General features: G+C 32.1%; 2 protein-coding genes across 4 annotated transcripts in view; both read left to right on the top strand.

Annotated features, from left to right (window-relative positions):
* Positions 1–25,832, top strand: part of LOC147837707 (uncharacterized) — an 838,558-nt gene that overhangs the window by 213,610 nt on the left and 599,116 nt on the right. The window lies entirely within an intron of this gene.
* Positions 1,741–24,876, top strand: th (tyrosine hydroxylase). Of its 3 annotated transcripts, none has more exons than XR_015525532.1 (14): positions 1,741–1,894; positions 3,185–3,388; positions 6,504–6,678; positions 9,919–10,007; positions 10,156–10,223; positions 10,738–10,788; positions 10,876–11,021; positions 12,529–12,664; positions 15,723–15,792; positions 15,883–15,939; positions 16,013–16,108; positions 18,180–18,313; positions 21,687–22,344; positions 24,551–24,876. XR_015525532.1 is itself a non-coding variant. In XM_087310300.1 (14 exons), exons 1-14 carry the CDS (start codon positions 1,811–1,813, stop codon positions 21,844–21,846), a joined length of 1,542 nt encoding a protein of 513 aa, XP_087166426.1. In that variant the 5' UTR covers positions 1,741–1,810; the 3' UTR covers positions 21,847–24,031.

Genomic DNA, 25,832 nt, shown 5'->3' with positions numbered 1-25,832 from the left:
AATGCTGAATCAAAACTTTTTTAAAATCCTGAATCAATATTGGAGTTCATCTTGCACATTGGAGAAAGGATGAAGACATGGCTGAAGTGTTTCTTTTAGACAGGTAATGTTATATTTTAAAACTATGGTAATCACGCAAAGCTTTTTGTTGTTTTACAAATCAATTATATGCACAGAAGTGTTGTTCAACCACTGAAATCTTGTGGCGAAAGATTGATGTGACTATTTTCAGTTTCTTAATGGACCTTTTACAGCATCAATAATGCAGATTTTTATTTATATTAATAACAAAACATACTTAAATGCACTATTCCGCATAGCCTGCTTTACTGAGGTGAAGTTGCTTTTACATTCACTATGGTTCTTTTTTGAACAATGACGACCTGTGACACGCTCCCTATTTAATTTATTATGCTACTTTGAATATTCGGTTTGAAATAGTATGCAAGAATGACTTAGTAATAAGTATACTTCCTGCACCTCGCCGACCAAAGCATAGTCGCTTTAGGAAAGGAATCAGGGCTGGAACACACAATAGGACAAGGAGATAAATGGCGACAAACTGGCACAGGACAGCAGACATGATAAGAATATAAGCAGAAATAATTAACAACACAATCAGGTGAACATAATAAACTAATAAAGGGTTAACAAGAAGGATGGGGGACTAGACAATAGACAGGAGAGGACACAAACAACATGTGCTCACGTAAAATGGGACGAACATGCCACCAGTGATTGTTTTTGTTGTTGTTTATATCATACCCTTCAACCATAATTTAAAGAAGACATTCTCTAAAATGTTATTCATGCAAGCATTGTTTTATTTACAACAAACAGAAACAAATCATAACATTAATCTTGTCTTTTAACACAAGAATCATTTCATGACATGTTAAAATTGTCTATTTAAAAGTGATGGCGTGGTTTTAAAATATAGTGTAATTTTAATTTTAGATCTTTATACTTTGCCATTATTCTTTGCCTACTTGATTGCAAGAACTTTTTAATTGCTTAAAATGAAATAAAACACTGTATGGTTACTTATTCACTTATAGAAATTAATAAGCAGGTCAGAATAAAAAAGTATCATAATTTCAATAATATTTTGACAATGATTTTCACAAATGTCATTTGAAACATTCAAATGACTCTTTGATTTATTTTAATTTGCCTTCACTGTAAAATATATAATCAGTAAAGTTAATCAATCATATGTCAGTAAATAAGTAAAGTTAACCATGCTTCTAATCTATTTTTAAGTTATAAAAGCTGTTGTGATGCAGTTTATTGTAATTTAAGTTCAAAATACTCATTAGGTTAATTTGATTCATCTTGAATCAAAAAAAAAACACTGATTTGGGTTAATTGGCTATGTTGTAATTTTTGGGAAATTTAGTTGAATTGGAAATTAATATGACAATTCTAATTACATCAAATACATATATATCAGCAAAAGAGATTTAATGAAGGAAAAGTTGTTTAAATTATTGATCGTTGTCACTTTCAACAGTGCAGGCTGTTCATTCATAAACTAATACGTGACAAATGAGAATAGTTTAGAGAGACGCGCGCATTGGAAATGTAAACAGACGGTTACGCAGCAAAGTCAGAATCAAATTATGAACGAATGCGTTGCGAGGGGCTTCAAGATGTTCAATGACGGAGAAGGAGGGGGTCGGTTTGACGTCAGTCAAGAGAAACGATCTCTATAAATAAGGGGGAAAGAAGGCTGCATGAAAGTAAGTGTCCAGCGCTCCCAAGAGACCACAATATAGTTCCATCTTTTCCGCGCGCGCGCCATCTGAACATGCCGAATTCAAGCAGCTCCACATCTTCCACAAAGAGCATCCGGAGAGCTGCGTCTGAACTCGAGCGCTCAGATTCTATTACGGTAGGAATTTTTGACTACATTGTCCACTTCAACATGTTTAGAATTACAAAATGAATAGAGAGAAACATTAATTTAACATTTCTTTCACGTCAATTTCGCTGCTTACATTGATAATAACATGGAGAATATTTTACGCATGGAGATGCGTAAAAGCGTAGTTACTATTTATTTAGAGTTTTGACATTTAAATAGTTTACGAAGTAAGACTTAACTGATCAATCCACAAATATACGCAAATTCGGCAAATATTTGATCCCTTGATCCCTAACGACTCATTTTAAAACTTAATGATCTTGAATTCTAGAGACTGAATTCGGTTCCTCTATCTATCTATCTATCTATCTATCTATCTATCTATCTATCTATCTATCTATCTATCTATCTATCTATCTATCTATCTATCTATCTATCTATCTATCTATCTATCTATCTATCTATCTATCTATCTATCTATCTATCTATCCATCCATCCATCCATCCATCCATCCATCCATCCATCCATCCATCCATCCATCCATCCATCCATCCATCCATCCATCCATCCATCTATCTATCTATCTATCTATCTATCTATCTATCTATCTATCTATCCAATAAAATTATAGATTAACCTTGTAACTTCACAAATAGTAGTGTTTATTTCCTTGTTGCAATTTATTGTATCATTTTTTGAGTGTCTTAATTTGTCATTGATTACGTATATAATACAATGCAATTTATTTAGTATAATTTTATCATAGAATATTGTTATAAAAACATAACATTGTAATAAAAATAATAAATAAACTTAAGACACTCAATAAAATTATACATTACAAAACATGGAAATAAATGATCTCGTCCAGCCTTTGTTTGCTGCTGTCACTTACACAATTAGTTTAATATGCAATGTTTTAATGCAATTAATTTAGTCAAATAATGTGTTCAATGAATATTTTGTATGGTTCATTACTTTAGAAACACCTCTACCCCAACTGATTTTGCTGTGCGTAAACGGAATCTCCATTAAGATTTTCGCACAGCGTTCAGCCGTCAGTTGACAACGCTATAAAAAGCCCAATATAGAGAAGTATTTTTATTAAGAGCAAATTATTAAATCTGAGCTATACGACAGGTTTACATAGACTGCATTGAAGTTCTTATGCGCTTTTGGAGATGTAAATCACCTCCATCTGATGTCCACAAGGTAAGCGGGACTACATTATTATTCCCAGTTTAGATGCTTTTGAAAAAAAAAACTGATTAAAAAATGTGTCTTTTGATGTAATTTGTGGTTTTCTCTTTCGACAGTCTCAGAAGTTTGTTGGGAGGCGGCAGAGTTTGATCGAGGATGCGCGTAAGGAGCGCGAGGCGGCGGCCGCGGCGGCGGAGGCTGCAGGACTGAGCGAGCAGATCGTGTTTGAGGAGAGCGATGGAAAAGCATTGATCAGCCTCTTCTTCACTCTCAGGTGCTCTAAAAGCCCTGCGCTGTCCCGCACCTTGAAGGTTTTCGAGGTAGGCTAACATAATGTTTTTTAATTTCATTAAAAAAAAGACAGCACTCTGACGCGATAAATTTAGGTTGAAGTTTATTTATTTATTATTTAGTTTGTCAATTATTTTTTAAAAGTATTTGGTCTTTGACACACAGTTGAAGTAAGAATTTTTAGCCTCCCTGAATTATTAGACCCCGTGTTTATTTTTTTCCTCAATTTTTGTTTAACGGAGAGAAGATTTTTTTCAACACATTTCTAAACATATAACAACTCATTTACAATAACTGATTTATTTTGTCTTTGCCATGATGACGGTACATAATATTTTACCAGATATTTTCAAGACACTTCTTTACAGCTAAAGTGGCATTTAAAAGCTTCACTAGGTCAAATAGGCTATAGGCAGGTTAGGGTAATTAGGCAAGTTATTGTATAACAATGGTTTGTTCTGTTGACTAATGAAAAAAAAATTGCCTAAATTGGCTAATAATTTTGTCCTAAAAAATATGTTTAAAAAAATAATATCTGCTTTTATTCTAGCCAAAATAAAACAAATCCAGAAGAAGAAATATAATCAGACATACTGTGAAAGTTTTCTTGTCTTGTTAAACATAATTTGGGAAGTATCTAAAAAAGAGAAAAAAATTCAAATAGAGACTAATAATTCTGACTTCAACTGTACATAAATGATTGAGTTAGCAAAAAAGTGATGGCCAACTTGCATTAAGACGTTATTTAGGTCAAGAATATATGTTTATAACAGGCCTGTAGCCAGCAAGGTCAAAGGGGTAGTCCTGTTTTTCTCAAAAGTTGGACCTTTTTGCTGTTATAGGCTTCATTTAGGTTGCTATATAATTATGAAAATAAAATGTTGCATTTTCTTGACATTTTTAGCACTATTTTGCTAAAATGTATTGTTGGATGGCCATCCTAACCAAAGAAAGAACATTTAAAAATTAATTGATAGTAACAACAGCCAAAATAGTATTCGGCCAAAACTGATTAGCTGAAGTCACTCTGAAGCGACAACAAACAGGATTTCACTTGGTCTTAAAAACATTTTCCCTGGGTTATTTTTAATATTTATGATGGTTAGTGGTCAAAATATAACAAAAGAGCTTTTGTATGGGATAAATTCTGTTTTTTTTTTCCATATATATATATATATATATATATATATATATATATATATATATATATATATATATATATATATATATATATATATATATATATATATATATATATATATATAGTCGAAGTCAGAAGTATTAGCCCCCATTTGATTTTTATTTTTATTTTTTAATTTCCCAAATTATGTTTAACAGAGCAAGGAAATTTTTACTGTATCTAATAATGTTTTTTTCTTCTGGAGAAAGTCTTATTTGTTTTATTTCAGCTAGAATAAAAGCAGTTTTTAATAATAATAATAATAATAAAAAAATTTTTAAGTAGATAATATTAACCCATTTAAACTATATATTTTTTCAGTAGTCCACAAAACAAACCATGATTATACAATAACTTGCCTAATTACCCTAATCCCCCAATCTTCTATATATATATATATATATATATATATATATATATATATATATATATATATATATATATATATATATAGTATATATATATATATATATATATATATATATATATATATATATATATATATATATATATATATATAGTATATATATATATATATATATATATATATATATATATATATATATATATATATATATATATATATATATATATATATGTATGTATATATATATATATATATATATATATATATATATATATATATATATATATATAAAAATATATATATATATATATATATATATATATATATATATATATATATATATATATATTAGTGTGAGAGAGAGAGAGAGAGAGAGAGAGAGAGAGAGAGAGAGAGAGAGAGAGAGAGAGAGAGAGAGAGAGAGAGCTTATTCATGTTCCAAATTCATGACATAAACGTAATTCTTCAATTATACTTAGGTATAGATTTCTCTTTGTATACACTTACTTTAAGTGACAACAAAATCCACAATCTACATTTTTGACATGCACACTTTAATATTTTTCTTTAACACTTTTTACATTTTTTAAAGTTCAGTGGTTGTAAACAGTTTCTGAAACAGTTTCACTAAATTAAATTTAGTGATGTTCAACTTTGCTTGTTTAAATTTAGCACATATAAAATGCTTGCAACCACATATCTTCAAAAAATTAGTAAATCCAATGAATCAGTTATTTCAGTGCAGCTGTTTTTTTAGCCTTGTTTGTCTATGGCCAGTATACATTGCCCAAGTTACTGTCTGTATTTGTATTTTCTAAATATGCCTGAATGCTAAATTCTACCTCTTTAATTTAAATATAATCTAAAATATACAGAGTATATGAAAAATATATCTGTTTTCTGTATATGGAGTATAAAACAAAAACAATATCTGTATTTAAACTTTTACATTTGAAGAGTTTAGATGCAAAAACCTCTAAGTGCAGTGTGAAATTTTCATCTAAAATAAAAATTTTCTCTGATTGCGGTGTGTAGTTCCTAAAGAATAGGTTATTTTCGTTGCATTTAATTCATAGGAGGCTGAAAAAAATGCTAATTTTAAAGGAAATTTTTAGATGGCACTTCTTCACTTTGGGACAATGCTTTGAGTTTTTTTACACTCTGTAAGAATTTACTACCTATTTGTTATGTTAGGGATGAAAACATCCACTGAATTAAACTGCTGTAAAAATGCATAAGATATTTTTATCTTAATTTATTTGGCATAAATCTGTTAATCAACCTCAGTACTGATCAAAACTACTTAATTGTTTAAAAAAGTACATGATTTTAACTCTTTAATTGCCAAATTCATAAATTATGTCACTGATTTGATGAAAAAAATGCACAAAATGTTGTATTTTCAATGTAAAATGTGATTGTGGAGTGGATTTTTTTAAACCTTTAACAGTGCACAAGGGTTAAATATATTTTGATTGTGTTTGATGTTAAATCTTGTTATGTATTAATAAGCATTAAATTATATTTTAAGATATTACAATAATTTTGAGCACTATTTTCATAATATTTATTTTATTATATCAATTGAACACCACAGACATTTGAGGCCAAAATCCACCATCTTGAAACCAGACCCAGCCGAAAACCAAAGGATGGCTTGGAGGACCTAGAATATTATGTTCAGTGTGAAGTGCACCTGTCGGATGTTAGCACGCTGGTCAGCTCTTTGAAGAGAAGTGCAGAGGATGTCAAAACCACAAAGGAGGTCAAATGTAAGTCTGTTAACCTGTGACCTTGCTTTGTTTTTGATTTTCTGTTGTGCTTGGTTGTTGGACACTGCATTTTATGACTGCAGGTTAACTATGCACAGGTATTTGAAATGTCATTTCAAATTTGTTAGGAAAAACTTCCATATATACATTACATTCATTCATTTTCTTTTCAGCTTAGTCCCTTTATTAATCAGGGAGTACCACAGCGGAATGAATCGCCACATACGCAACAGTTAAATTCAAATGAACAGTCAACATGTGATAAGCATTTCTTTTTGTAGAATAAACTAGGTAAATATGATATATTGCAAATGAATAATAATTTCAAATGATGTCAGCATCATTGCTGTTGTGTTTTTTGTTGTTGTTGTTAATAATAATGAAATTAATGTTATTAACAGTGTTACTATTATTTTTGTTGTTGTTGTTATGGTTAGAAATACTGCAACCTCTATTTTTTCAAGTGAGGAGGTCTGAGATTAACTCAGCTTAAAGCAACAAGTTGGCAGAAGCTTTTTGGGGGAAAACTTGCAAAGTTTTGCTCACAAAACAAAATTTTTGGTCACGCTTTATTTTTATTTTGATGATCCGTTTGTTACATTGCATCTACATGCCAACTAATTCTTAATTGATTAAAAGTAGCCTGTTATGCTGGGGTTAGGGTAAGTGTAAATTGACATGTAATTGCAAAGTTTCTTATAGTCAGTTAAATGTCTGTTGAAGGAGCAGTATCAAAAGATATTAAACAGCCTACTAATGCTCAAATAGACCACGAAAATAAAGTGTTACCATTTTTTTTTCTTAAAGGGCACCGATTTTACCCCTTTTTAAAGATTTAATATTAATATTACGGTTCCTTTGAGTGTGCCAGTTTAGGTTTGTTCAAAGCACAATTTAGGTTTTTTTTATTATAATGTGTTAAAAAGTATCATTTGGGGGGGGGGGTAGTGTACACAGCTCACTGTTTTAGGAGTGTGCTGCTTCACCTGAAAATTAGTTTTGACTTTCTGCCCATTTTACAAGGGGGCAGAGCCAAGAGCTCCCCCGCTTTGTGTATGGCAACAGACAGGCAGACAGAGAGAAGCAACATGAGTGAGAGGACCAGCATTCAACCATACATGTATGACCCGGACTCGGTTAACGATTAACCGGTTTCCCTATTAGCAGTCATTTACTTTATCACGGCTAATTAATATTAAAGACTTCTCAACAATGTGTTTCTGCACAGAACAAAACTGCGGCCACTGAACAAAGCCAACTATGTGCTAGTTTAAAGTTCCGAGCTTGTACACCAAGACTAATAACCACGCACACTGACTTACTTTGACTGAGGCTATAACTAAGGCAAGTTCATTATTTCCAATGGAGGGACAACGCGAGGCAATGCACTCGCTCTTTACAGCCACACCTAGTTGAGATGACAAGGAGCTTCTGTGACCGCTGGAAATGCAAATGGCTGAAGTTTAAGAAAGACGCAATGATAAGTACACAGGTTTGCAAACCCACCTAAAGTTACAAACAATGTCGCAGATGAGAACCATCATGTGGTGAATGTTGATCCGCCAGCTGAGATCAATGAAATGTTTTTGGAGAGAGTGCGGAAAGACTCGGTGGATCAGCCCGAATCTCAATACGATGCAGTCACTGCGTGTTCAGAGCTAGTGGCTGCTAAATGTAAAATCTGTTGCTCATTCGCAGGAAGATGATGAAGGCTCTTGTGTTAAGCCCAGTGAGCCTTACATCCAAAAATAGTGCAAGGGTGTTGCTTTGGTGACATCGCTTTGACTCACACGCTGAAAATGGTGGACATGAAACAACAAACTGAGGATATGGTAATGTGCTCCTGTCAATCAATAATTGGTGGGCGGGAGGACCGCATTTCTACGTCAAGTTGATCTATAAACCGCTCCAATTGGTCCACCGATTTTATGGTATTAAATTGAAAAAAATCACTGGGTGTGTTTATATCACCCCAATATGACAGTCTATACACTATACCTACACAAATGTCTGTCCAAACAGCATGAAAAGTAGATTTTTTACTATAGGTGCCTTCTAATGAAGAGATTTTTGATGTAGGTCAAGTAAAGGTGTTAAATGTAGTTGTACAGAGATTTTTACTGATTTTTGCCAAACCAACAACAACAAAAAAAGTATTTTAAACTTTTTTCAAGTAGGAGTTTTTTTTTTTTTTTGTGTAGTTAAGCATTTAAATTGCACATTAAACTAAATACTAGTGTCTTGAAAAATATCTTGTAAAATATTATGTACTGTCACATCATGACAAAGATAAAATAAATCAGTTTTTAAAAAGGTTATTAAAAACCATTATGCTTAAAAAAAAAACAAAACAAAAAAAAAAAACGCTAAAATAAAAATTTCGCGATCTATAATCTATAATGCTAACTCCTGTACAGCAGTCCTAAAACATTCTGACACTCGATGACACTCGAATCTCCTGTCAGATAAGTCTAGTGGCTGGGAATGGACTTTTTACAGTGTTTTCTATAATGTTAATGTTGTTTTTGGTGTGTTTAAATAGATGAATATGTCCACTGTGTTAAATGCTCAGTATTATGATCTTATTGTCACCTTAGATCCTTATAATAACATAATATATACCTTCAGTGATTTCCAAATAGTAAAAAAAAAAAAAACACAACTGGAGTAACTACAACAGTCGCGATCGTCTGATCTCATATAAAGGCAAGAGATTGCAATGACATATGATGACAAGTGCAGGTGTTGTAGTGCTGTCCCAGTTCTCAGGGGTAAATTTTGCAGCCCTTCCCCTTCACACTCGGTTTTAAGGGCCAATGGGAAGGGGGGCAGGGAAGGAGTAGGGGTACAAAAATAGATTATTTACTTATCAGTGAAGAGAAAGTAAGCAAATTCCATACCTCTGGGTTTGTTCCCACAGCAACCTTGCTTTTGTGTTTTAAAATGTTGTTTAAAATGAAATAAGCGTATGGAGACTTGGAGCAGGTGTGTGTGTGTGTGTGTGTGTGTGTGTGTGTTGCATGACTGGAACTTGTACTCCATAGGGAGGCAGGGATGTAGTCCATGTAAATGTGAATGTTCTCCAGCGATCATAGTTAAGATCGAGTTAAGATCGAGTTAAGATCGCTGGTGATTGTGACACTTATTACCTTAAATGTAATGTAACAATGTGCACCATTTATTGCTTTGAAGCAATAATTATTGTGAAAATAGCTTTTTTTTTGTACTTTTCCCTCCCAGTTCATTGGTTTCCCAGAAAAATAGCTGAGCTTGATAAATGCCATCATCTTGTCACCAAATATGATCCGGATCTGGATCAGGATCACCCAGTAAGTGCTGGATTATTAATTTCTAATAAAATAAAAAAGAAAATATATTAAAATAACTAAATGCAAAAAGTATGTTCCAAACATAATCTAAACACACTGTAAACTTGTTTTGCATAACAAACACACTTATTTTTGATTTCTTTTGCAGGGATTTACTGACCCTGTTTACAGAAAACGACGGAAGATGATCGGAGACATTGCCTTCAAATACAGACAGTGTGTTGCAATGACCCTGCTTGCACAGGATGTCAACATGATGTCATATTAGCGTTGTACCCTAAAGTTGTGGGGACATTGGATTTTGTTTGGAAATGAAAATCATGTTGACGTCAGAACCCAATGTCAGGCAGACGTTAATTTCCAATGTCCAACTTAAAATCAACCTAAATTAACCAAATATCAACGTCTAGTCATGTTACATCTTGACATTGCGTGGACGTTACCGCTATGACACCTATCAGACATTTGGTAACTTTTTAACATAACCTAAAATCAACCAAATATCAACGTAATTTGACGATGTTATTGGACGTCAAAATAACGTTTTCCTTGGACGTTGGCTAGAAATTTAATTTGGTCACCTGACGTCATTACCTAAATCTAACCTAATATTACCGTCTTATGATGTTGTGTGCCTGCTGGGACACAACATTAGCATGGTGTGTTTGCTTCAGCACATGAGGGCACGTTTATTTGATTGAACCCTGTTTGTTTTTTGGTTTGTTTTTAGTGGAGAACCAATTCCTAGAGTGGACTATACAGAGGAAGAAATCGGAACATGGTGTGTTGTGTTGAAATAAGCAACAAAATAGATAAACACAGGCAGATATTCTCATATCATGTCTTTATTGCAACCAAATGTGTGCAGGCGGGAGGTCTACTCCACCCTCCGAGATCTGTACACGACCCACGCCTGCAGTGAACATTTAGAGGCTTTCCGGTTACTGGAGAAACATTGCGGCTACAGCCCAGATAACATCCCTCAGCTGGAGGATGTGTCCTGCTTCTTAAAAGGTACCAATCAGATTATAGCACAGCCAGAAAACAGCACAAATACATAACTGTATATTAGAACAAATTGTGTTGATTCCATAAATAGGTCTTCAGACTTTCCAGTAAGATTGAAAGAAACCAGAAATAGTTCCTTTTTTTTTTTTTTTAGATTTCTTTAAAACTTTGCTCACAATATTGCATCCTTGTTAGTTTGTTAACACTTTAGGCTTAATTGAATACTGCTTAGAGTAAGGCAAGAACCTGGGAGCTTACATTGGTGACATGATTTTGATGGTAGTGAGGTTTAGGGGTGGGGCAGAGTGTAAATTACATGGGTTTTGGGGGATTGACCTCCCTAATTAATTCTTGCTCTCCCTCTGAAGGACATCAAAACAACATGTATGGGAGGTCAGCCCTCTTAATAGTGAGAAATAGTTTGTTCTAATCTGTATCTTAAATAATAACATTAATTGAAATAAGAGATTATATAAATATGCATTTGTCCACCCCTATGATGGTGCATACCATTGTAAATGCATATTGGCATCACGCCAATCAGTGTATGCCAGAAAAAAATCATTCAACAGTCTGAAACACTCAGATCTAGAGCACTTATAGACACAGTAAGTCAGGGATGTCTAGATTTGGTTCTAGAGGGCTATTACCAAACCCAACCATCATTGGGAATGAGCAAATTGTAGACTACTAAGTCAAAATTATTACCCCCCTGAATTATTAGACCCCTTGTTTATTTTTTCCCGAATTTCTGTTTAATGGAGAGAAGATTTTTTCAACACATTTCTAAACATAATAATTTTAATAACTCATTTCTAATAACTGATTTATTTTATCTTTGCTATGACAGTAAATAATATTTTACTAGATATTTTTAAGACACTTTTATACACTTCTATAAAGTGACATTTAAAGGCTTTACTAGGTTAATTAAGTTAATTAGGCAGGTTAGGGTAATTAGGCAAGCTATTGTATAATGATGGTTTGTTCTGTAGACTATTAAAAAATAATTAGCTTAAAGGGGCTAATAATTTTGATTTTAAAATGATGTTTAAAAAATTAAAAACTGCTTTTATTCTAGCCAAAATAAAACAAATAAGACTTTCTCCAAAAGAAAAATCATTATCAGACATACTGTGAAAAATTCTTTGCTCTGTTAAACATCATTTGGCAAATATTTAAAAAAGAAAAAAAATCAAAGGGGGTTCAATAATTCTTATTTCAACTGTAACCCCTACTGGCATAGCAAATCCCTCTGAAAACCCAGGCATCAACACAGCTCATCAAAATTACCATGAATATTCTAGCAACCACCAGAAACCCTAGAAACAACTTACTGTAACAATGCAGTAGTAAATACTTCAAACACCTAAATAGTATTATCATAGCAAACAACCGGGATGACATTGAAATGTGACAACCAATAAGAATGACAGAATGACAGACCAATCTCTCTCTCTCTCTCTCTCTCTCTCTCTCTCTCTCTCTGTTTATTCTTTTTTCATGGATAAAGAACGCACAGGATTTCAGTTGAGGCCAGTGGCAGGTTTGCTCTCAGCACGCGATTTTTTGGCCAGCCTGGCTTTTCGTGTGTTCCAGTGCACACAGTACATACGGCACGCTTCCTCCCCCATGCACTCCCCTGAACCGTAAGAGACTTCCTGTCACATATTTCACATTTATCAAGACACTTCCTGTTTATTAAGCATTGATTTATATCAAGGCGGAGGCTTGGTGCACTTATCCAAACCTGCTAAAAAGGTCAAATAAAATGAAATGCTATTCAAAAAAAAAAAAAAAAAAAAAAAAAAATTGTAATGCTTGTTAAAAAGTACTGCATATTTAAAAAAAAAAATGCTTATTAGAAAAAAAAATCCTTCCTTTCGCTTAGTCTGTGATTTATCAGGGGTTGCCACAGTGGAAAGAACTGCCAACTACTCTGGCATATGTTTTACACAGCGGCTAAGGCATTTTGCAAATGCACTTCATAATGATTATTTCACTTTGAATGGGTGACTTTGAAGTGTTGCCAAACTGAATGGTGGGTTCAAAACTAAGCTCAATTAGAGAGAATTGTAATGCATTTGGAAAATCTGAGAATCAATGCTGAACCATTTCTCGATTTGCAAGGCATTGATTATTACAGCTTTGATAAACTACTTTAAAGAATTAGCATTTGTTATATGTAAAGTAATGCATCTGTTTTACATTGTTTATCTAAAGGGATGACGAGTAAATAACCATCACAGTAATACCATAATACAGGGGAGGTTTAAATGTACACAAATCATCTTAGAATTATAAGGTTCTATCTGACATTTTTTGTCAAAATTAAGGTATTCTCATATTCTTATTAAATGACAACCTATTTATCTTATGGGCTGTTTTTTATAAGTTGCTTATATTTTAAAACTTTTTATTTAAAACAAAACCGGTTTATCTACAAAGTCGAACTCTAGCTTGGCTCTATAAGGTTCTTTCTGTGAGCCAATCAGCATTTTTAATGCACGCACAAGGACCAATCAGTATCAGCTTTCTTTGTCATTTTGCCAGACTGCTCCATTGACAGCGGGAAACACCAGAAAGACAAAATCACACAAAATCAGTCGGCTATATAATAATGAAATGTTAAATTTTACATTGTTGAAAAAGAGATGAATATTAAAAAATGTATATATTAAATGTGAAATATATTTATTTGTTAACATATGGTCAGTGAAACACTTTTCAGTGTTTATTAAACTCATTCAGTCATAGTCTGTTTCTTTTAAAGTCTTTAAATTGAATATTAAGCCTTGAAGGGCAAATACTTTATTTAATTCATTTGGCAAATAATTCAATAAATATAATTCAATAATTCCTATAAAGCATAACGTTTATAAATATTACCATTTTAATTAGATAAAATTAACATCTGCACTGAATAAAAATATTTACCACAGCCTTGTATGCTTAATTTAAACTAGAAAAAAAATATTCATCCTAAAATATGAAATAAATGTAATAGAAAGCAAAAATTGAACAAATCAACATATTGTTCAACACCAACTTATATATCAAACTTATATATTTTTGATTGTATTTCTTGAAAAGTAATGCTTCATTGAATGATCTTCCAGATAGAACCTTATAATTATTATTAAAAAATGACTTTTTTGAATTAGAAGGTCCTATTTGTATTTATCGTGTTTTTTTTTTAAAATCCAATTTGCAAATGTAAGAGAACTTTGATAATTTACATTTAGAGAATCCTTAGGGTCTCTGTCATGTTAATGTATGAAAGAGAACTGTTACACATTGTTTGTTACTGTATATGGAATGCTAAAACTTTGAAGCTCAATATCTCAAAATCATTCAGAATGCAGATGAAACCTCATAATTCTAAGGTGACGAAATGTGTATGTGCAGGTACAAAGTGTTTCTTTTACAAGTTACATTGCCAACTCCAGGACTGGCACAAACAATAAAATATTTTTTACTAGTATTAACTAGTTCAAATAATACCGTATTTTTGTGTAAATTCAATTTCGACTGATCCACACGAAATAGGACATTTTTGCAATTGCTTTTGCCTATACTTAAAACATACTCTCTTCCATTTTTTTTTGTACATTGGTGTTGTGCTATAAACCAAAACAGAAAATAATCTTGACAGCAGGACATTTTAAAAAAACATTTTAATTTATTCAAAAGAATTCATGGTATCATAAAAAATATTTTAAAGAAGTTTGTTTGACTTGTATTTCAATTCACAGTATTTTACATTTAAATGTAATCTTGAATAAAACACTATGGTGCTTTAGTGGGCTACACTGTAAGCAACTTCTTGTAGAATCCACAGTAACTTACTGGTAGCAGTTTAACCAATACAATATCATACCATTAATCAATTACAGCAAAAATACTGAATTTACTGTTTTAGAGCCCCATTTCTTTTGCTGTACATGCATTTACAGTATTGTGTATCTTTACTGTAAAATATATTATAATGCAACTTAACATACTGTATAACTGTCCTACATTAAAATACAGTTCATATTACAGTTAATCAATGTGTAATTTACAAGAAGCATTTACAGTTTATGTCTGTGAACAGATACAAATTTGCGTTCTTCCTTTATGTATGATATAACCGTATCAATCGTAATTTACAAAAATCATTTAAAATGTTCTTTAGAGTAAAATTTCCTTATAACTGCAAGTGAAAATGTACTCACTTTAATTCACGTTTTGTTAAAATTATTATCTGCAAGTGCTGTTGTTTAAAAACAAATAAACATAAAATGTATGTACATTTATAAGCAAAGAACCAATTTAAACCCTACCTAACAATACTTACTGTAATTACAAAAGCACATATGTTTTTATAGAGTGTTTATAAACTGTATATAGTGTATTTAAACACTGTTAATAATTTCTTGTAAAATCTACAGCAATTTGTTGGCAGCAATTCATACAGTAACTTACTGTGAGTCGATTACTGCAAAAATGCTGTATTTAAATTTACAGTGGCATTTATCTTGCTGTAAGTGCATTTACAGTATTGCATATGTAAAATCTAAAATATGCAGTCTTTTTCATAATGCAATATTAAAATACTGTGTAATGTACAACAATAGCTGGTGTATGGTTTAAAAACATCCACAATTAATTAGTTTATGAATACTCTTGCACTCATAATCACTATTATTTTGTTTCCCTTTTAAGGGATTGCGTCCATGAACTCCTCGGTCATGTACCGATATTGTCTGATCGAACATTTGCACAGTTTTCTCAGGTAAAGGCATCAGCATTAAATGCATATTTTAATTTCTTTTTATTAAGTGCATATTCAATCTTTAACTTATGTCCTTCAATACTCTCTCAGAGTATTGGTCTGGCATCCCTTGGAGCTTCTGATGAAGATATTGAGAAGCTATCGACAGTAAGTATAAATCATCTCAAAGCTTATGAAACTCAGTATTTTATATGTAAACTAACTACTGTATGTGTTGCAGATGTACTGGTTCACTGTGGAGTTTGGACTGTGTAAACAGGGAGGGGTGATTAAAGCGTATGGAGCAGGACTGCTGTCATCCTATGGAGAGCTGGTGGTAGGTGGCCTTAAGTCATTTGTTTACCCTTGTATAAATGACTGAATCTCAAAATGATCTTTTTTTTTAAATACTACATGTCTTCATAATTTTTTTAGGAACTTTAACATGTACAAAAGAAAACGAAACATACAACATTATTAAAATAAATAATAATAAAAGTATGTAAGAAATAAATCCATGTACATACACATACAATATAAATATGCATTAAAACAATGGCATATTAATAGAAGGTGACGCAAGACACAAGTTATATGGACAAAAGATTTTTATCACTTTTTTTTCTAGAAATCCTACAAAGGGATTTTATATTTTGAAAAACTTTTTAGTTTTTCTCTTAACTATTTGCATTAATTTTTATAATGAAAACAGTGAGACAATTATTGTAACCATTGTTTAAAAGGAGGGCTTTCTGTATTTTTCCAATAACTAGCTATTAGTCAAAATGAGCATTAATGAAATCAATAATAATAAAGTGCTTTAGTCCAAATATTTAGTCCAAATATCTAAAAACTCTTAAATCAAGATGCGTCTAGACAAGTACAAAATTTTGTTGTAGAAATAATATCAAAATTAAGTGAGTTTTTCCTTGAAACAAGCAAAATAATCTGTCAATCCAGCCTGATCTCACAAGGAAATAACTATTTAATATTTTGTCAGTTTAGTGTCTAATCCTTACCAATCCATATGAGTTCAGTCTTATGAAAATGCACGGTTTTGAAAAGGAGGTGTGGCACAAAACCCCATCCCTAAACCCAATGTCATTGAAGGATAAGCAATTCTTACTAAACTGTATTAATGCGATTGTACAAATTCATAGGAATTAGCCACTAAATCAAAAAGTTACGAATTGCCGTGAGATTGTGCTGGTAAATCTTATTTCAAAGTGAAAATCTATTTATTTTGCTTAACTCATTGGCAGATTAATTGGCTTTTTCACTCACTGTAAATTAGAGTTATTATTTTAGAAATCATTACAATATGGTTTGCTAGTCTAAAAAATTCTTCTCGATTTAAGAATATTTAGATATTTGGACTAGAAAAAACTAAGAAAAACATTTATTTGGTGCGTGTATTTTGAGGAAAGTTTTTTAAAGGGAACGCATTGCTTGTTCTAAAAAAAAAAAAAAAAATATATATATATATATATATATATATATATATATATATATATATATATATATATATATATATTTATATATATATATACTGAACACAATCATGCATATATTGACTACATATATACTTTATGGCATGACCTACTAATTAAATAGAAGAACAAAAAATATATTTTATAAAATCTGAAGACTATTTAAAGTCAGCAATAAATAATAATAATGAAAAAATTGTAGTGTAAATTCATCATAATCTAAACCAAAACATAAAAAAAATTAAGAAAAAAAATAGGCAGAATCTGTATATAGGCTTAACATAATTATATAAAAATATATTAAATAACATAAAATTATATTTAATATCTAAATAAATATATGTCTTAACAACTTACATCTAACAACTTATTTAACTAAAAATAAATGCATCTGTTTGGTTTTCTGAGAAAGAAAGGATTAAACAATTATTATAGAATTTACTGTATGGCTTATTTATTGAATTATTTTAGTGTATTTTATAATATAATCAATTCATGAAATTATGAATTAATGAACAGAAATCGAGTATTAGATGACATGTCATACTGTTCTCAAGAGACAATGACAAAACAAGACAAAAAAAAAAAAAAAAAAAAAAAAAAAACAAGTGTTCCTTTCAATCATTTCCTCAAGCCAGAATGATGAAAGGATGAATAACAACTTTCTATTCTCGAAACAAAAATACAGCTAATTATAGTGGATGGAAAAATTTAATAATTTAATTCCACCTTGACGAAGGCTAAATGTTCTGTTTTTGCTCTATTGGTAATTAATATAAAAATAAATTTAATATTAAGAAGACGAATGTAATCTACAACGTAAATTGTATGAACTGACAATATAGTGTGGTGAAAATTCTTACTGTTGTTATTATAATAAAGCAAGTTGATATTTATCTTTTTATCCCATTTTCTCAGCATTCTCTTTCAGATGAGCCAGAGAGACGAGAATTTGACCCAGATATTGTTGCTGTTCAGCCATACCAAGACCAGACTTACCAACCTGTCTATTTTGTGTCAGAAAGCTTTGTGGACGCTACTGAGAAACTAAGGTGAGCGGCATTTAATATAATAAATTGATGCAGGTTTAATATTTCATTTTTAACAGTTACTCATAAGATAAAAGGTGATAAAGTAAAAAGCGACAGCCTAAAAATAAATTCTAAGCAGTTTTATATTGTTTGTAAAAACACCTGAAAAATAATTAAAAAAAAAATACAAAAGTGTAAATTAATCCATAAATCAACAAACAAAAATACATTCATACATACATTCAATAAATTATATATATATATATATATATATATATATATATATATATATATATATATATATATATATATATAAATATATATATATATATATATATATATATATATATATATATATATATATATATATATATATATATATATATATATATATATTAGGGATGTAACGGTATTGTAAATACCGTCATACCGCAATATAAATTTTTTTCGATATTACCGTAGTCGCATGACTCGGTAAAACTATAGGTCTTCTGAGAAAATTTGCTCAGGCGAATGAAGCGAACGGGAGGTACCGGAAAACTACAATTCCCATCAGCCCAGGCTTGGCCATAATCCCTTGCGGTCTGTTGTCGCTACAGATCCAGTAATGCGGAAATGGAGTGTGCTGCTAGAAGCGGGGATCAAAAAGAGCTGGAAAACCCTAAAGCGGGTGTTGTCGCCGCGCGCGTACTGAATAGCGGTGTTGTCCCGCGAGTTCTTATCAGCTGTGTTGTCGCGCGCGTACTGTAAAGCGGGGACGGAGGGTATGTCGCGTCGCGGGGGCACTGTTGATCATTTTGGAAGGGAACTTTCTATCCAAGACTAAAAAGGGCATGTGCACTGCACAGGTTGAGCACTGTGTGTACACGTGCCTGCAAGTTGGGGAATAGGACTAATAATCAGTCATGGGGACTGCAGAAACACAGCACACTGTTCAGATTGATGCAGACATGAGATCTCTATCTCACTCATGGTTTGTCCTCTCAAGTGGGGGAAAGACAATGCACAACGTTACCCACTGCTGTCAACCTGGGCCAAGTCATATCTCTCTTGTCCCAGAAACCTCAGTCCCAAATGAGAGGGTTTTATTCTGTTGCAGGGGACATTGTAAATACCCAGAGATACCAGCTTAAACCAGATTATAGTTATATGATAATTTTCCTTAAAACCCATCTCTATCTAAGTAAGTGAGTGAGTGATTAAATGTTGAATGTGATGAGTTTTCAACACTACTAAATTGAAACTTTATTTTTACATGGTTTAATTTTTTTCATTTTTTTATTTTTATATTTTTTTAAGTTCCTGTTTCAAAGCTTACAGATAGATGACTAATTTGTATGTCATTGACACTTTTGGCACTTTTTTGGAGTATTTTCATAAGTTTTGTTTTTTCCTGTAAATGATTCAATAAATACCGTACCGTGACATTCATACCGAGGTATTACCGTACCGTGAAATTCTGATACCGTTACATCCCTAATATATATATATATATATATTGGTTGTTTTTAATCACGTGGTTCTCGTGAAGTCAGTCCGTATTTTTGCGATTTATGCCATAAAAGGAGACACAAATAGAAAATAACCACATATGATGAGCATATTTCTTATATCATGAAGAGGGTCGTGTTTTTCTGCTGAACTAAAATATATTTGTCTGTAATCAAAGCAGTACATAATTATGTTACTTGAAAAATACTATAGTGAATACTAACTTTATAGTGTTTGGAAGCATATTATAGTTAATAACTTGAATTAAACTGTCGTAGTAATTATATTGTTGCTGCGGTACAACACAACTGTTGTAATAAATTATTCTATTGGCTTCAGTTTTCTATGCTTTAATCATAATGCACCAGTTTACACTAACGTTACAGTATTTATTACAGTTTATCAGTTTACTATGCTACAGTAATCTGTAGCATTCATTAACAAGAGTTGTACACATTATGCACTTTACTATGTGGTTTAAAAATTTTTTATTATATTCCCTATGCGGATATCTTCCAGGCATCAGTAAATAACAAATGAAAGCACACAAAAGTGTGGACGGATAGTCTACAATATTCATTATTTATTTATGTAAGGGGGAAAAGTGCTCTACAATAATAATTGTCTAATTTTGTCGCAAGGGTTGCATTTCTTTTTCGTTCTGTTGATGAACTTACTATCAACAAATAACATTCACCACTGCTGCGCATCTCAATGTTCATGTTACACATGTTTATTCTGCCGAAATGCAGTAAAGACTTGGATTATTGCAAAACAAGATGGAGATTTCATTACAGCGATTACATGGCGTAGTACGCTACTTATATTCTCCTGGATATTGTATAAGTGTGGTGGTGCTTGCATCTTAATTTTTATAATCCATTAACATTTTTTTTACACATAACATTTTTATTACCTGCTGCCTTTTTTCCGTTTTCACACAGCTTTTTTTTTACTTTCTCCCCCATTATGAGTGTAACAACCCCTGGGTAGTCTAGGGGAGTGGGTTTGCACACTTGAATGAAGATTTTGTTCAAATAAACACTCAAAGAAGATTGTACTCAAAGTAATGACCACTTACAAGAATTGCTTTGCTAATAAAGTGATTTATTACAGGTGGTGATAAGTGAAGCAGTGAGTGAGCTATTTACAATATTTACAATTCACAACCAAAACAAAACATAAATTAGAAAGACTGGCTATGGGTGGCGCTAAAGCAAAGAAACAATCAAAACCAAACAGTCTTACTAATATCAAATCCCCGCTAATCTAGTCTAATAAACAATAATGTGAAAAATAAATCTTCAACGTCCAAGACGCCTTACCTAAACTACCTAAAAACATTTGGAAGTCTATAAAAGTTGTTCAGCATTTCTTATTTTGATCAATTTAAACAATTATAAACAACACAAAGCATAAACATTTTGATGTTATGATAGCGATTCCAATGTAGAAGAATCACTTTCTGCCCTCCATACACAAATAAATTCAGATGGAGGCTCCATCTGAATTTTGTGCGTCAACAATGACGTCATGTGAAAACAACCTATTGCATGCAATTGGATTATGTTTTTATTGTTTGGAAATGTACAATAACATTGCAACAACCAACACAACAACAACCACAATTATAATAATAATATCAGCGATAATAACAATAATAAAAAATATAGATTTTATTCTTATTAAAAATAGTTTTAAAATCACAAAGCAAAAAGATGCGATAATGAGATAAAACTTTCTGAAGTTTTCACAGTATGTCAACTATCATTTTTTTGAACTAGCTTTTAAAAAAATGCAATAAACTTTTTTTAAAGACATATCCCTTAAAACAGCATGAATTGACTAATCACTTTCGTTTTTATTTCTTAAATGTTTTTTATTTGTTAATTATTATTTACAGAACATATGTGACCCGCATCAAGCGACCGTTTTCTGTGCGGTTCGATCCGTACACGGACAGCATAGAAGTGCTGGACAACCCGCTGAAGATCCAGAAAGGCCTGGAGACCATAAAAGATGAACTGAAGATTCTCACAGATGCCCTGAATGTGTTGGCTTAATTCTGCTGAGGAACCAATCAGCTGTGGCATTCCTCTATGCTTCATGTGTGACGGTCTCATTGTTATGCTGTGCTTCTATGTCTACTGTACATCTGCTGCTATAGACATTGTTGCTTCTAAAATACTGAATGAAAAACTTTAAAACCTTCAGCGTTAAATAATGTATCCAAAAATGAAAGTTCACCACTCAAACTCACATTACAGTAGAAAATGATAGATAGAGAAAGAGAGAGACAGAGAGAGACTTTTATTTCTGAATGAACTTTTTTTTTATTTTTTTTTATTTTTACAGAAGAAAGTCATATATGATCAAAATTTAAAATGATAACATTTTCCGCTATGATTTTAATTTTGGAGTAAATTATAACTCGTCTAAACAGAAATTTCTGATATGACATTTCATTAATTTATGTACAGGATTTATTTATATTTCAGATAGACGTACCCTCATTATTAAAGCTTTTTAAGTCAAAAGGTATATATGAAATATTACCAGGGGTCATATTCACAATACATATTAAGCCTAAAAGCAGATCATAAGTTTACAATATATATATACTCCAACATACAAATAAACATACAAAATCTGTCACTGAGGTGGTACTTTTTCAAAAAATACATTTTTGTAAAATAAAGATGGACATTAGAATCTTTAGGGTACACTTTTGTACCTTAAAGGTACTAGGAGGTTCCCATTTTTACTGTTTTGGATATTGATATGTACCTTTAAGGACCTTTTAGGAACAAAAATGTACCCAGTGAAAGATTTTATGTACTGAGAGTGTGTCAATGAGGTGGTACCCTTTCAAAATGTACACTTTTGTACCTTACAGATGGGCATTAACACCTTTACGGTACACTGTTGTACCTTTAAGGTACTATGAGGTACACATTTTTACTTTTTAGTTATTCATGTTTTTCTTTAAGGACCTGTTAGGAACAAAATGTACCCTGTGGTAGATTTTGTACCTTTATTTCTGAGAGTGAATTACTGAAGTGGTACAATTTCAAAATGTACACATTTGTATCCTACAGATGGACATTAGAATCTTTAGGGTACACTTTTGTACCATTAAGGTACTATGAGGTACACATTTTTACTTTTTAGGTATTGATATGTAGCTTTAAGGACCTGTTAGGAACAAAAATGTACCCAGTGGTAGATTTTGTATCTTTATTTCTGAGAGTGTATCACGGGTACCTTACAGATGGACATTAACACCTTTAGGGTGCACTTTTATACCTTGGGAACAAAAATGTACCCAGTCACGGTTTTATGCCTATATTTCTGAGGGTGCACCACTGAGGTGGTACCATTTCAAACATACACCTACACAAATCTGTTATACCTTACAGATTGCACATTGTTTTACCCTAAAGGCTCGTACACACCGGGACGCTTTTCGTTTGTGTTTATCGTCAACATTTTCGAGACGTTTTTGGTATTCAAACCCAAGCGATTTTCACTGGCGTCGAGCAGAAGAGTATGCAAAATCATTTCTTGATGTTAGATGGCGCTAAACAACTTTAAGCCACTGACACCTGCTTGTAACACAGAAGAAGAAAACAGAAAGTTTGGTTATTAAAGTTACTGGCAAGTTGAACAAGAATGAATGATTCAAGTAGCAGCTCTAGCGATGAAGAAATGTGTATTGTTTACCAGTGCAATAACCAGCTCCACGTTAATATCGCCTCTGGGCATCTTCTTCAATGTCCACTCGCATTGACAGTTTTGCGCTTTCGCTTCAAAGTGCTGTTGGCGCAGACGGAAAACGTGATCAAACAGCTTCCTGGTGTGAATGGGCCTTAAAGGTACAACTTTACTATAAGTAAAAGTAAAAATAGGCACACATTTATACTTTTTAAGTATGAATATGTACCTTTAAGGCACAATCGTAGACCTGTTTGCTTCAAAAGTGTACATTTTGAAAAGGTCCTGCCACAGTGTTTTGTACCTTTATTTCTGCGAGTACATTTTGCTAAAAAGTATTACACTAAGTATTTTAGCTATAAAACTTACTTCTAAATCTGTGAAACATTAAGTAGAAAAGATGAATCCTAAATGACTAAGAACAAACCACAAACTATTCTAAAATGGCTGTTGATGGCAATCTACCTGAAAAAGAAAACAGTTTTAAAACATTGACCATAATGAGCTTTTACCGTTGTTAGTGCAAAAATATATTTTTAATGAATATATATATATATATATATATATATATATATATATATATATATATATATATATATATATATATATATATATATAAATATATATGTGTGTGTATATATTTCAAAGTGATTTAAAAGCTCAATTATTTTTCAAGAAAATGCAAAGTTTGTAACACTGGAAGAAAATCTTTTTTAAAGTCTAAATTCAGAGAATTTGTTTTATATTTTTCTATGAATGTAGCAATACTTTTATTTTGAAACTTTCATTTGAATATTGCAACATAATATTATGCTCTACAGAGATTCCAGACCCCATCAGCCAATCACTTTGTGCATAGTTAGTAATCACGCTGACATCTCCCATAGCAACAAGGTCAACTCTTTCCTTACTCTTATCTTAGGTCTCTCTTTATTTCAAAGTAAATGTTTGTCTGAGCAGCTTAGGTTAAGAAAAAAATAGGTTAATAGGTTGAGAAAAAAATCTTACCTGATGTTTAGGAGTAAGATGAATGTTTTGTGAATATGACCCCAGACACTACACTAAAAGGAATATGCACAGTATATAACCAAATTTGTATAAATATTAATAGATACAAATTGAATGTTTAACTATCCCAAAATATATATTCCATTGAGCTAAAGTATTCTACAGATGCTACAAATATTTAATTTTATTTGAACTCTAAATAGTGAATCATTCATAAATAATGGCAGCAAACTAATTGGTTGCTGTAGCAAAGTAGGAAATATAGCATATGAATGCAATAGTCCATCTCTGCAATGGTGTAATATGTGGAAATATGGTTTATATTATTTAAGCTTAAATAAAGCTCAAATGCAAAAATAGTTTAATGCAAATTCCATATTGTGTGGTTATTTAGTGATTCACTATGAATTAAGTGCTTAGACCCAACGTTGGGTCAAATATGCACTGTCAAAAATGTATTGTAACATTTAAAATAACTTACTGGCAATTTTGGTTGCCAGTAAAACTGTAAATTTACAAGCGCACTGTAAATTCATTAGTTTTTCTTCGGCTTACTGCCTTTATTCATCAGGTGTCGGAATGAACTGCTAACTTATCCCTCATATGTTTTACACAGCGGATGCCTCTCCAGCTGCAACCCAATCCTGGGAAACATCCATACACATTCACACTCATACACTACGGCCAATTGAGTTTTATCAATTCACCTGTAGCGGATATCTTTGGATTGTGGGGAAAACCAGAGCACCTGGAGAAAACCCACACGGACACGGGGAGAACATGCAAACTCCTCACAGAAATGCCAACTGACCCAGCCGGAACTCGAACCAGGGACCTTCTTGCTGTGAGGGCACAGTGCCAACCACTGAGCCATCGTGTCGCTCGCACTGTAAATTAATAATCACAATTTACTGTGAAATTTACAGTACTGTAAATGTGCAAGCGCATTGTAAAGTACTAATTATAATTTACTGTAACATTTACAGTAAACTACTGGAATTGACTGGAAGTAACCTAATGGAACTTATCCAGCATATGTTTTACACAGCAGAAGCCCTTCGAGCTGCAACTCAGTACTGGGAAACATCCATATACACAAATTCACACTTATACACTACGATATGCCATATGGCAATTTAGTTTATTCAATTCACCTTTACCAAATATCTTTGGACTGTGGAAACTGGAGCGCCTAGAGAAAACCCACACCATCACGGGGAGATCATGCAAACAGAAATGCCAAGTGAGCCAGCCAGAAGTTGAACCAGCAACCTTCTTGCTGTGAGGCGACGGTGCTAACCATTGAGCTACCGTCTCGCCCACACTG

Source organism: Danio rerio, chromosome 25 (assembly GCF_052040795.2).
Source record: "Danio rerio strain M-AB ecotype USA chromosome 25, GRCz13ab, whole genome shotgun sequence".
NCBI lineage: Eukaryota > Metazoa > Chordata > Actinopteri > Cypriniformes > Danionidae > Danio > Danio rerio.
This window is presented reverse-complemented; position numbering and strand designations above follow the sequence as displayed.

What these genes read in the sequence shown, in the direction of transcription:
- th (XM_087310300.1), top strand. Translation starts at nt 1,811, where the DNA reads ATGCCGAATTCAAGCAGCTCCACATCTTCCACAAAGAGCATCCGGAGA. An exon ending in CCCATGCACTCCCCTGAACC is followed by an intron (nt 12,665 to 15,722) that starts GTAAGAGACTTC and finishes TTCCCTTTTAAG; the next exon opens with GGATTGCGTCCATGAACTCC. An exon ending in CATTTGCACAGTTTTCTCAG is followed by an intron (nt 15,793 to 15,882) that starts GTAAAGGCATCA and finishes ATACTCTCTCAG; the next exon opens with AGTATTGGTCTGGCATCCCT.